At 50.0% G+C, this 12,225-nt stretch overlaps 1 protein-coding gene across 1 annotated transcript in view; it reads left to right on the top strand.

The window, feature by feature from the left end:
• Nucleotides 1–2,670: 2,670 nt before the first annotated feature.
• The window catches only part of LOC141419461 (doublesex- and mab-3-related transcription factor C1-like), a 54,938-nt gene continuing 45,383 nt past the window's right edge, over nucleotides 2,671–12,225 (top strand). The window contains exons 1-3 of the mRNA XM_074062262.1: nucleotides 2,671–2,779; nucleotides 4,286–4,362; nucleotides 4,769–5,055. Coding sequence (XP_073918363.1) covers nucleotides 2,671–2,779; nucleotides 4,286–4,362; nucleotides 4,769–5,055 — 473 coding nt within the window. The remainder of the gene's footprint in view (nucleotides 2,780–4,285; nucleotides 4,363–4,768; nucleotides 5,056–12,225) is intronic.

Here is a 12,225-nt window from a genome sequence, read left to right as displayed (position 1 = left end):
CTTGAACAAATTTTACTCTTTCTCTTATTCCCCTAGCCCTCCCATACCCTTTTGAATAGTATTAGTGGGCTTATTATGCTATTTTTCATGGATATATAATATGTGTTGACCATATTCATCTCCCATCAGCCTCTCCTTTTCCCCGCCTCTTTACCACAAGTTCCGCACCCACATCAGTTCTTCCTTTGCAATCATATCATATTATTTTTAGGTCACTCAGCATAATGATCTCCAGTTCCATCCATTTTCCTGCAAATGACATAATTTAATTCTTCTTTGTGGCTGAATAATACTCCACTGTGTACATGTACCACATTTTTGTTATACATTCATTGGTCATTGGGCACTTAGGCTGATTCCATAGCTTAACTCTTGTGAATAGTGCTGCAACACACATAGGTGTGCAGGGATAGCTTGATAAATAAAAGTTTCCCTCTCCTTGAGCGCCACCATGTGGTACAACTGAAAGTGTAGGCCTGCGGATTTGGGACCAGGCATGTGGTTCCAGAAGGAGAGCTGAAACACATCTGTTGAAAAGTAGACAGAAGTCATGAGCACACGTAGACCAACAAAGGAGGAAGAGTAAAAAGAAAAGGCGTGAAGACAGAAAATTGGGTTAATAGACGTCAAGACTGCCTTCAAAATGTACTGTCACCTTAGCAGGCATCTAGTGACTATGGATTAATTACAGTGTATGAAGATAAGTGAGTATGCACTTGGCCAAGGAAGAGAGCAGAAAGACCTGAATTCCTTCTTCCCTCCTCCCCTCTTTCTCATTTCCTCTCTCCCTTTTATTTCCATCATCTCCCCTTCCATGCCTTCCTTTCTCTTTCTTTTATACAAACTAATTTGTCCACTCCTTCTTCCCCCAATTTACTCATCTGTCAGATATTCACTCACCACTGACACTGGAGACAAACAAACTGGTGCTTATAATACATCAATGCCAACCTACGACAGTCACCAGTATTGGCATAAACTTGCAATAATTGCACATTGTAACAAGGAAGAATGCACCCCATGGGGAAGTGGGGAAGAAGTCAGTAAGAATATAGATTTGGGCAAAGTTGGGCTTCACTTTGGACTGGATGCTGTTAGGGGGCAGGGGCAATCATATGACTGAATGTCAAGGTAAATTATATCCAGAGACAGAAACTCTGCTGGTTATTCAGATGGACGGCATCAAAGTACAATGATCGACTGACCAGTAGACGGCAGATGACTGCTAAAAGGAGTGAAAGAGGACTTTAAGGGGTCCAGTAGTTGTGTGTGCAAACGACCACCTCCTACTTCTAGGAGGAGAAAGAGCAACCGAGAAAGGAGTAAGAGAGGTCACCCTCCTGAGCTGAGCACCAGAGCTCTTTGAAGAGTGTGTGGCTGCCATAACCACGTGGGGCCTGAAAGAGCTATAGAGACTTGCCAGAGTGAGGGCCTGTGCTGCTCTGAAGAAGAGACCACTACTGCAGGGCAGGGGAGTGGGGAGGTGCTACCCAGGGGCAGCCATGATAGGGAGAGCATGCAAGGCCTGAGGGGCAGCTGCAGGGGCTCTGTGCTGACCTCTGATCTCCTGCAGTGAATAACATCAACCTGCAGACTGCAACTAGCAGGGAAGTATTTTCCTGCTGGGACACGGAGGACCACTATGGTTCTCTCTGTTAACAAAGCCTACAATTAGGTTCCCTGGCACAGGAGAAAGGTCAACAGAATTGAGCTCCAATGCCATAAGGCGGGGCAAACAAGGATTGATTTGGGCCTGACAGACAATAAGTGGACAACGGGTCCACAGCATCAGAAACTGTATTTGGTTCACAACCGACAGAGCCCGTCTCCTTAAAAACAGGAACAAAAATACAATTTTCATATGACTTAACATCAGCTTACTTGGCACCGTGGTCCTACTCAATGCAATAAGAAAAGGAAAGCGAGCACTATCATAATATGCAATGTGAATACACAAAGAATCCTGGAAAAGTCTTACAAGTAGGACAGTTGCTACTAAGAGGGCCAGATGAAATATACACACCCAGTAAGCTTCCTAAGTATCAGAAATAATTACAACACACAACAGGAAAATACCCAATTCATAGCAGCAATAAAAATTTCAAAAGTCCATTGACAAACTTAAGAAATATACAAACGCTAAATTAGGGGAACTATAAACATTGACTGAAGTACTCTAATTTAATACCAGAATCAATACAAGAGCATGCCTGATCTCTTTTTTTTTTTTTTTTGGATGGGAAACCTCTATGTTCTAAAGATGCTGATTCTCCTCACAGTGAGCTCTACATCCTGAGGGGTTGTAGTTGAAATTCAAGCCAGGAATTTTTAACTTGAAAACTTTAATCCTGGCCTTCATATAGAGGACATCTGGAACAATGTTGGAAGAATTTCTGAAAAAGAATAATGAGGGGGAACTTGTTCTATCCAGACAATAAAAACAATATTTAAATGTCTCTAGTAGAACGAGCAGCCATGGAATTTAGATCAATGGACAACATTTGAAAGCCCTGAGGCTGAAGCATAGAAATTATGCGGCCCTTTAGGAGCCGTGTTGTAAGAAACCAAAATCGACCTGGTGAAGTGGACACTTTGGTTATGTGCACGGAGACGCCACCGGTGGTGTTCTACAAAGGATGGGTTGAAAAAAGGAGTGCTAAACTGTAGCACATGACCAAAGAAAAGGATGCACTTGCTGGGGCAGCGACCATCTTCCTGTTAAATGCGGGCGTCCTAGGGGCCAGGAGCCGATTGCAGGTCCCTGAATCTCAGAACCGAGGTGATGCGAAAGAAAGCACTTTGCAGAGAAAGAAGGGGGCCTGTAACACGAGAGAGAGAGAGACAAGTAATGCAAAAATGCCACTCGGAATTGACAGGTAGCAGGTAGAAAGAAGCAGTGGCCACAAGAAGAAGACAGGAAAAAAGATAATTTTAATTCTACTTCCCAACTCCACTAATCTCTACTTAAAATCAGGTAGCCAGAGCCCAGGGGCTACCCTAAAAACTTAATTCAGTCTTTACCCAAGAGTAATCCACACCCTAAACATCAAGACTAAGAGCTAGATAAAGCAAAGGTTAGGAATTTGAGACAGATTTATTCTCTATCAAATAGAGCAGGAACTAGGAGGTTACTCAATGTCTTTTTGCTGTTGTTGTGGTGGTGGTACTGGGGTTTGAACCCAGGGCCTTCACCTTGAGCCACTCCACCAGTCCTAGTTTTTTGTGAAGGGGTTTTCAAGATTGGGTCTCCTGAACTATTTGCCCATGCTCCTGATCTCTGCCTCCTGAGTAGCTAGGATTACAGGAGTGAGCCACTGGCCCCCAGCCTCAATGTCTCTCTTAACAAGTCAATGACCCTAATCCAGGAAACCATTCCCGAGGCAGGCCAAAATGATCTGTCCCTGTTTTAGCAGCCATGTCAGTCACCAGGATCCATGATCTTTGACCAAGTGTATTCCCCCAGCTCTCTCATATAGGACTAGGAGATGGGGACCACCATTTTGAGTTTTTGCTCCCATTTCCTGCGTGGGGAACAGGAAATGTCTCTCTCTTTTTCTGCCCCCGACCCAGTCGTTCTCACTCTAGCCACAACCCGCTTTCACTCTGTTGAAAAGTTATTCCTCTCCTAATAAACTTTACTAGTACTTTTGTTGGAGCCAACGTGGCTATTTTTCTGGGATTTACTGTGTGTCTAGAATTTGCCTTGAATTCCCTACTCTGGGTGTGGGGGGGCACAAGCAGCTTTCAGCAAGCTCAAAAGTGTCACAGATCTCCAGCTAGGCCCTGCAAGGTTTCCTGTAACTGTCACCACAGTCTATAGGGGGGGTAGAGGGGAAACTCTGTACCAGCCTTGTCTTTCTGACCACCTGTGAACCATCTACTGCAACCCCCCCCCTTTACAAAACCGCCTGGGGGGTATATAACTCATCTCCTGACTCTGATCCGGGCTCAGGGCTTTGAGAAATTATCTCCCTTGAGTCCGCTAGCATAATAAAAATTCCTGCTTCCTGCAAAGTGGTCTTGGTGACTTTGTTTCCCTCGCCGTTTCCTGCAACACTTTTACTGAATCTTTGTGTCTTGCTTGAATTCCTCTCCTGCCAGATACAAGAAGACAGGAAAAAAATTACCGAGGTAATTTTCAGGGCCATTTTTTTTCGGTAACTGGAATAGTGGTTTGGAAAGTTAGACTATAACTAGTAGCAGCTTTCTGGTCTGTCGAGTGGAGCAATAATCCCCCAAAGACACCAAGTAACCCCTCCCCCCATCTTCACCCCCCCCATTCCAGATGCCCCGGTCATAAAGAGAAGGAAATACACCTGCAGATCTTCACAGAGGCCCTTCGTCCACACCTGGATGACCCAGGTAAGGTAGGAACAACGCGGATAAATGTGCAATGTAGTAATGACACGAGCTCAAAGGAACAGTCCCTAAGTGCTTACTCTGGGCCAGGCACAGAGCAAAGCCACTTCAGGCAGACTACCTGGACAGGGAGCAAGGAAGTGACAGGGGCTACTACAGGACAAACGCCTGCAGTCGGGAACAGAGGCGTCTCCTAAGGGAGCGTTGTGTACAAAGGCGAGGGAGAGGCAGGCATCATCCGGAGAGATCCGAGTCTTCCCAGTACCAGCTAGCAGGCAGCAGGGGTTTATTCTGGGCCGCGCCTTGCGGCTTCTGGTGTCTTCCAAGCCTGCACCAGTGGCCCCACCTCTGGGAGCAGCGCCCCCGCATCCTTCCGGCCCCGGCCTGCAGTTCCGCCCCCCACCCGCAGAGGCACTGCGGGGCTGCGCCCGCGCGTTCCCACAGCTCGGGAAGACCCGGGCGGCGGAGGCTGCGCCCCCTCCCCTCCGCTGCCCGCGTCTGGTCCTCCGGGTCTGAGGGCGGCGGCCTCCGACTCGAGACCCTGGGGCTGCGCGTCTCCTCAGCGGCGGCCGCAGCATTCGCGGCGACGTCACTGTGCTCGCGGCCTCGCACACAGCGCTGCGGCCGGCCGCCGAATGCCCGTGGACGCGCATCTCTTCCCAGAGTTCCTGCTTCCTGGGCCAGCCAGAGCCGCAGGTGAGAACGTCCGCGGTAGAGGTGGCACCCGGGGCCTGCGGGTCTCAGAGGCCCCCTGACCTCCTCCTTGCCCAAGGGGGCGCCTGCAGCGGGGACGCTAAGTGCGCCCCGGAGCCCGGAGAGCACTTCTTCTGAGGCACGTAGCCCCCGCCCAGGCGCTTCTGCAAGTTCCTTTGGGGACCCCAGAAACCCCCTAGGGGTCGCCGCGCCCAATACCCCGCGGGCCCCAACATCCCTGGCGCGCATGCCCAGGGACCCCGGGAGCTAGAAAGTAGCTGAGCTGCTGCTGGTGCAGTACCTGCTGGTTAAGAACGCGAAGACCCTGCCGAGCCAAAGGGCAGACATGCTGAAGTGTGTCATCAAAAGGTGCAGGAGCTTCTTCCCCGAGATTTTCAAGAGAGCCTCTGACCTCCCCGAGTTAGGCTTTGGGTCCTAGGTGAAGGAACTCCATCCGACAGAGCACTCCTATGTCCCCATCAGAAAAGCCACTCGAGCTGGCCCCGCTCTGGGGCCTGACAGGCGACCAGGGCACACACACACCAAAGACTGGGCTTCTGATGATGACCCTGGACTTGATCTTCATGCAGGCCAGCTGTGTCCCTGAGGAGGTGTTCTGGGAGGTGTGGAGGGTGTTGCAGGTATATTCGTCTCAAAAGCATTCGCCGTGGGGAGCCGTCGCCAAAGCTCATCGCCAAAGCTTGTGTGTGACACGGGTGTCTGGTGCACAAGTAGGTGTCCGACGGCAGTCCCGCGTGCTCTCAGTATGCTTGTGGGGCTCTCACAGGAAACAAGACAGATGGAAGTCCCGGAGTTTGTGGCCAAAGTGAATGACGCCCACCCCAGATCCTTTCTGTGGCAGTAAATGAGGCGTTGAAAGAAGAGGAGGAAATTACCCGGTGCCCGAGACCGCAGCTGCTGGTGGTGATGTGACAAGTGCCAGTGTTAGTGGCAGTTCCAGTTCCAGGGCCTATGCCGTGGCTGAAGCAAGCGTCAGCACCAGTACCGATGCAAGTGCCAGTGCCAGTGCCAGTGCCAGGGCTAGAGCCATGGCTGGAGCAGTGAGCCGTGCTGGGAACAGTGCGGTGCTCTTGCTAGAGTCAGGGGCTTCTGCTGCCTCCAGGGAAGGCCGGGGCTGAGTCTTCTGAGTCTTCCTAGGCGTGCTTGTGGGTAGTCAGGGGGGTCCTGGAGCAGTGGGTGCTGGGGCTCTGATTTAGGAAAAGTCCAGGGGGCAGAGTGGGGTCAAGGAGAACAAATGGCCAGTGGCATTCTTGTTCAAGTACCTCTTGTGCTTCTTGGTGATTTAGCTTTCAATTGGTACATTGCAAGGTTGTGCTTGCTTTAGGTCACTTTTTCTATGGAGGCATAAACCCATTAAAACTAAACGCCGAGGGCTGGGGATGTAGTTAAGCGCTAGAACGCTTTCCAGCTTGCGTAAGGCCCTGGGTTCCATCCCCAGCACTGCAAAACAAAAAGAAAACAAAAACACCTAAATGACAACAGTACAGTGCTACACCCGGTTGAAACAAAAGTCACACCTAACCACTCTTTCCAAACCCTTGGTTTTCCAGACGGCTGATTAGGTACGTAGGTTTCCAAATGGCATCAGTCAAAAGTTTTGTTGTTCCTTATTTCAGTTTCAGGAGAGATTTGCTGTTTCATAAGAAAATGGTGACACTCTGCCATTTTATGTCTTGAAACTTATTAGAGTATGGCAGTAAGCTGTTCTTGGAAAATCTGAAGGAATTTACATCACGGTGACCCCCCCCAACCCTCCCCCCCCCCCCGCAAATACAGAAAGATAAAATAAAAAGTGGCTGGGCACCTGACGTACAAACACAACGGATACTCACTTGTATTTGCTTAGTTCTCTGGAATGTAGAGGAAAATAAAAATGTAATGAATTAGACGCTTTGCTCCTGGACTCATTCATTCAACACACATTTGTTGCCGATGTAGACTGTATATGAGGCACTGTGCCGGGCACTGAAGACACAAGAAAACAGCGGACTCGGCGTCTGCCCTACTTCTGAGTGTCTAGTTGGGGCTGTCATGTAAGTAAATCAGCCAGATGTGCCAGTGTAGTTAAGACGGGGACCAGGACATGAAGCAAGTGGTAAGGCAGCCTGGAGGAGAGGCATCCAACCCCGGGAGGTGGGCAGCTGAGCCAGGAGGCTTTTCTGGAGTGAGGATCATGTTAGATCTAAGGAGGAGTGAAAAAGCACAAAGGCCCTGAAGCAGGGTACCGTGGGCCCCTGGAGAAATCCATGTTCTTCGATGGAACGGGAAGGTTAGAATTTGAGGAAACTAGAGAGAGATGGTCTGGGTGTAAGGACATGTGCAGTAGCCAGTCTCCTCAGTTGATGGACTTGAGGGCCAAGAGTGAAACTTGGAGAGAGGGACCTGAGCCTTGGAGAACAAGAAGAAAAGTCCACCTGCAGCATGTCAGGTAGCTGTCCTGGACTCAAGGTGATTGGGCGGGTTCTGCACTGCACGCCCCAGGAGCTCTTCATTCATCATCTTTAAGGAGTGATGGGTCAGGGGCTAAGTGTCCACTCACCGGGGCTGAATCCCAGAACCCGCTGAGCAGAGGTTCTCCCCTGTAGTGTGGGAGAGTTGTAGCTCAGTGTGTTATGTTAGGAATACAGTGAGGGTTTTGTTTGTTTGTTTTTTGATTTAAGTAAGGCCTGGCTGCTGGAATATATGAGTGGTCCTGCCCGTGTTTCAGGAACACTGTCGGTAGAGGGGAGAGACAAGTCTATGGTAGCCTGGAGCGGAGCTAAGAAGAGCCCTGGTGGTCAATGTGAGGAGCTCAAGCCTGATTTGCTTGGCTCAGGATGCTGCAGAGGCCTTTTAAGCAGAGAGGGAGCTGGTGAAAATCGCAACGCTACCAAATTATCAAGGCCAGCACCACATCGCTTTTAAAGACCAGCGTTCTCCACGTCCTAGAATGGCCCCTTCTGGGTCTCATGGTCACGATAATTGATTTAGAGTTATCTTTGATCCTTAGGGGGTTGATGTACTTATTTTACATACGTACTGGCAGGCCTTGGGAAACCTCTTGTCCCCTACACGCAAACGCCATGGGATCAGGCACCAGTTTTCTCGGGGTCACCCCTAGGATATGTAGGGTCCAGACAACGTTGCACTGCCACCCCTCGCTCATTTACGTTCCTCTGCTGACATGAAGGGAAGGCTGCTGGTGGTGGGGGATCAGAATACGTGAATGTGCAGTCTCAGGCCAAAGGGGAAGTGTTTTGGCTGGGCTCCGTCTTCCTCTGGGGGCATGTGTGAGGCTGATTATGTGTATCTCAACTGAAGGACTTGTTCAGGTCCCAAGACACCCACTCCCTATTTACAGCCCACATCTACTGTCACTTAGGAAGGCTTATATGTTTGGCCAGGGAAGGATGTTCTATTTTTTCTCATTCTTATATCTCATAGCCTTCCTCAGGGTCACAAAAAGATATCTGTGGGAAAACATTGTCTGTAGGCCACTGTCCTAACAGGTACTTAGGGACAAGCATGACTGTCCCACAGCAAGCACCAAGTTTGTGGGTCCAACCCTGTAGCTATGTCATAAAACCCTCCCCCTCTGCAACAGCCAACCTCATCCCAAAGAGGTTAATATCTCTGTAGACATGTAGGAAAGATATCGACACAAAAACCAGCACATATTTCAAGATTTATTTTGTCTTAATGGGACGGAAACATGAGGAAGGCAGAGAATGTGGCAGCAGGGAAGATGGTAACCCTGCTGGGCAGTGGTTCCTCCAGAGGGTGGCACTTCACTGGGCAGGTGGAGGCAATAAAGGTGCCCACCCATGAAGGACAAGAACCCCAACTTGGGAGACAAGGAGGATCCAGCTCCCCAGTCTGTAGAAAAAGCAAATCGAATCACTTTCATGGGGCCCTCTGAAGTCAACCCACACCATTACTGCTGTGTCTGAAGGCCAACTGTTACTCCACTGGCCTCTGTGACACTTGGTGTTGCAGTTTCTCACAGGACCCCTCCACAGAGTTAAGATGAAGGGCCCCCTGTGCTCCAACCTCCGGTATAGCGGTTCCTTGTCCAGAGGAAATTATGTTGCAGTGTATCTCAAGGTCACCCCAGGAAGGCAGAAACTCTCCTCCCATATGGGGAGGAACACTCTGTAGTTGGAGGCAAGGCAGTCTCTTGCAGAGTCTCTGCCTTGAGGAGGGGTAGGCGTGTTTGAGAGCCCTGGGCCTGAGGCCCTAGCATAGGATCCACAGAGTCTTCCTCCACGTGCCTCGCCCCCCCACCCCCTACATAGATACTGCCCAGGCCTTCTCACATGAGAAGGCTGCATGCACTGCAGCGGAAGAGACATGCCATTCATTCCCCACTCCTGCCTGCAAGGGCCCAATGAGGGTCAGCCCTGTCAGTGGTAGGAAACTCGCAGGTACTTGGCCACCAGCCCCTGAAGCCACAAACCCCTTCCCCGAGCAAGCAGCCTTGCCTCAAGTAGGAGGGTGGGCAGGCATAGAGGGCTAAGGAAGACGCCAGAGCACCCCTTCCACATCTCCCCAGCCCCCGAAAGGGGCCGCTCCCTAGTGCACCTGAGGCTGTGGTCGGTGCAGAAAGTGACGTCAGATATCATGGCACAACAACTGTGAAGTGTGCGGGCACATTTATTTCAGGCTCAGTGACAGAGACACTGGGGAGAGGAGGGGCCTGCGGCAGCAGAGGGTCTTGGTCACTCTTCTTGACTCTGTGTCTACAGCTTGTGTGGTCTCAGCTTTAGAGTGGCTGGTATCCTCCCCTGAGAAGGAAAGCAGAGTGGCAAGTGTACCCTTGGGAGCCCTGGGAATTCAGTACTTGCCTGGGGGTCCCTTGGTTGGACAGGAAGGGTGGGCTGGCCTTGGTTATGAGCAGTGGGAGAGGCACAGGGTGGCCCCGAACTCTTACCTGAAGGACTTGGCCACATGCGCCAACAGTCTCTGGAAGCGATGCCTCCAAGCCCCTAGGGGACGCTTTGGCTCCCGGAGCTTGCCACGCCCATAGGAAAGCTCCTCCGTGGTGTCCCACAACACAGCACGTTCCTCAGGGTCTTTTCGTGACACTTTCACATTCTGCAAAACAGAGTCAGTCGCCTCCTGCCTACAGTGCCACCAGGACTGCCATCCATTGAGCTCCTTCAGCCACCGTGATGTGCCTCCCCAACCCGGTACTGGGCATAGCTTGGTGACATGTGCAGTCTGAACCCCACGCCCCCGTGGAAGGTGACCATGACCAAGGAGAGGAATGAGAGTCACCAGGTGAAGAGGTGGCAGGAAGGGAGTGAAGAGCATGCTTCCAGGCGTGTGTGACGTGCCAGGAGTGGCCAAGAGAACTTCCTTGAAGAGACCTGCTAAGCTGCCCACTCTGCAGGGTGCAAAAACACCCTTGTCCCCTTCCTCCACTCCATCTTTCCTTCCTCCTATAGCACAGTACACTGTGCTCAAGCAGTGGATACATTTCTGTATGCGACATCTCCTCCATTCCCCTGTCTCACTCCCACTCCTCCAATGTTTATTTCTGTCCTTTTTTCCTTCCACGTGGCAACCCCAGCAGTCTCAAGCCAGTTTTCTGCTTCCTGAGTAGAAGGTCACAGAAGGGCTTCACTGTGAGAACATGACATGAAGACTTGTAGGGATTGCTCATTTTCTTTGACAGTGTTTGATGGCCTGCATGTAGTGGTCACTCATGTTTCCAGTGTTTCTGAGACCCTTGTGATTTGATCACCGAAAGTCCTACTTGTGATAATGTGTCAGTGCCAGGAAAACGGAGACATTTTCACCCTATTTCATTGAGACACTAGTGTCATGGTACTCTACAGTGGATTTCACTCATTTAACAGTGAATCTCATAGGTGATATCATGAGGAAGCCTAATATGTCAGATGCGTAATTTCTGAGTAGTGGGTGGGTAGTGAAAGCCCTTTAAGGTATCTTCAAAGTGTGGTGGGAAAGGGAGGATGCTTTGCTTGAGCCATGGATGCATGTCAAAGGTAAAGCTAACATTGGAGGTTGGCCATCACCTCTGTTCTAGGGGTGTCACACCAGAGCTCAAGATGGACCCAGAGCGATAAAGCTAAGGTTAGGGGAAGGAACTGGAGAAGAGGTCATCAAGACCTCTGACACTGGGGATGGGATTCACACGGAGCACCCCTTCAGCCAGTCAGGGCATCACCGACTTGTGAAGTGATGATTAGCGACATCAGAGATGTTGTCACAGAACCATGCAGTCAGGTGTTGCTCATGCCCCAGAGTGGAGCGTGCAAATGGTCCCAGATAGCCTTGAGGTTCATGGGATTCCTGTGCAAATCAGAGGTTAAAAAAAAAATCCTTAGCTTTGCACAAACCGCTTAACAAAATCTCACGAACTTCCAGGCAAGTTTGGGGAAACCCTTAGAAACTCATAGGGAGAGTGCACTTTTTGTGCACTTGTTGACCTACGAATGGACCACCAGATGGCAGAACAAGGGTCAGACACCCTGAGCTCCTCAGGCTGTGGTTTCTGAATGAACCTTGTCAGCACCTGGATCAATCTCAGCGCCTCATCCCAAGGTCTTGCACTCTAAGGTGTTCCTGGGCGTGGCCAGGGCCTGGTTCAGGGTTTGTGACTTCAGCGATGAACGGTAAGGCAGTGATGCCAGTGGGCGGCGTCTCTGGGCTTAGGAACTCACTCCCCTGCTCCATTAGTAACACTGGGATGTGGAAGTCAACTGCCAATCAGAGGTGAAAACAATCCTTAGCTTTCATGTAAATAATTGCCTGTTTTGCACAGACTTCTTAATAAAATCTCAAGAATTGCCATGTAACTTTTGCAAAATACTTAGAAACTTGTTCCCAGAGCGAAGAGGTCTCACCCCTGTCCTTGCTAGCTCCCTTTCCCATCTAGGAGTCTTATGAGCTTTCTTACTACAGCATTCCTCGGAAACTCAGGAGGTAGTGGAATATAAACTGATGAACTAGTGAAGTGGGTTTTGATTTTTACATATGACTCTCTATGTGAACATAACAACAGGTTGGTATGTTGTGGCTAAGCACTTCACAAAAAGCTAGATTTAAATTGCTAACTTGAAAACAACAAATAGAAGTGAAGACCCAAATAACTCTGCTTTCATTTCTCTGAACTGCTTTCATCCTCATATAATGAAACTCGATTGG

Source organism: Castor canadensis, chromosome X (genome assembly GCF_047511655.1).
Source record: "Castor canadensis chromosome X, mCasCan1.hap1v2, whole genome shotgun sequence".
NCBI classification, from domain to species: Eukaryota; Metazoa; Chordata; class Mammalia; order Rodentia; family Castoridae; genus Castor; species Castor canadensis.
The sequence above is the reverse complement of the archived record's forward strand: the minus strand, read 5'-3'. Positions and strand labels throughout refer to the sequence as shown.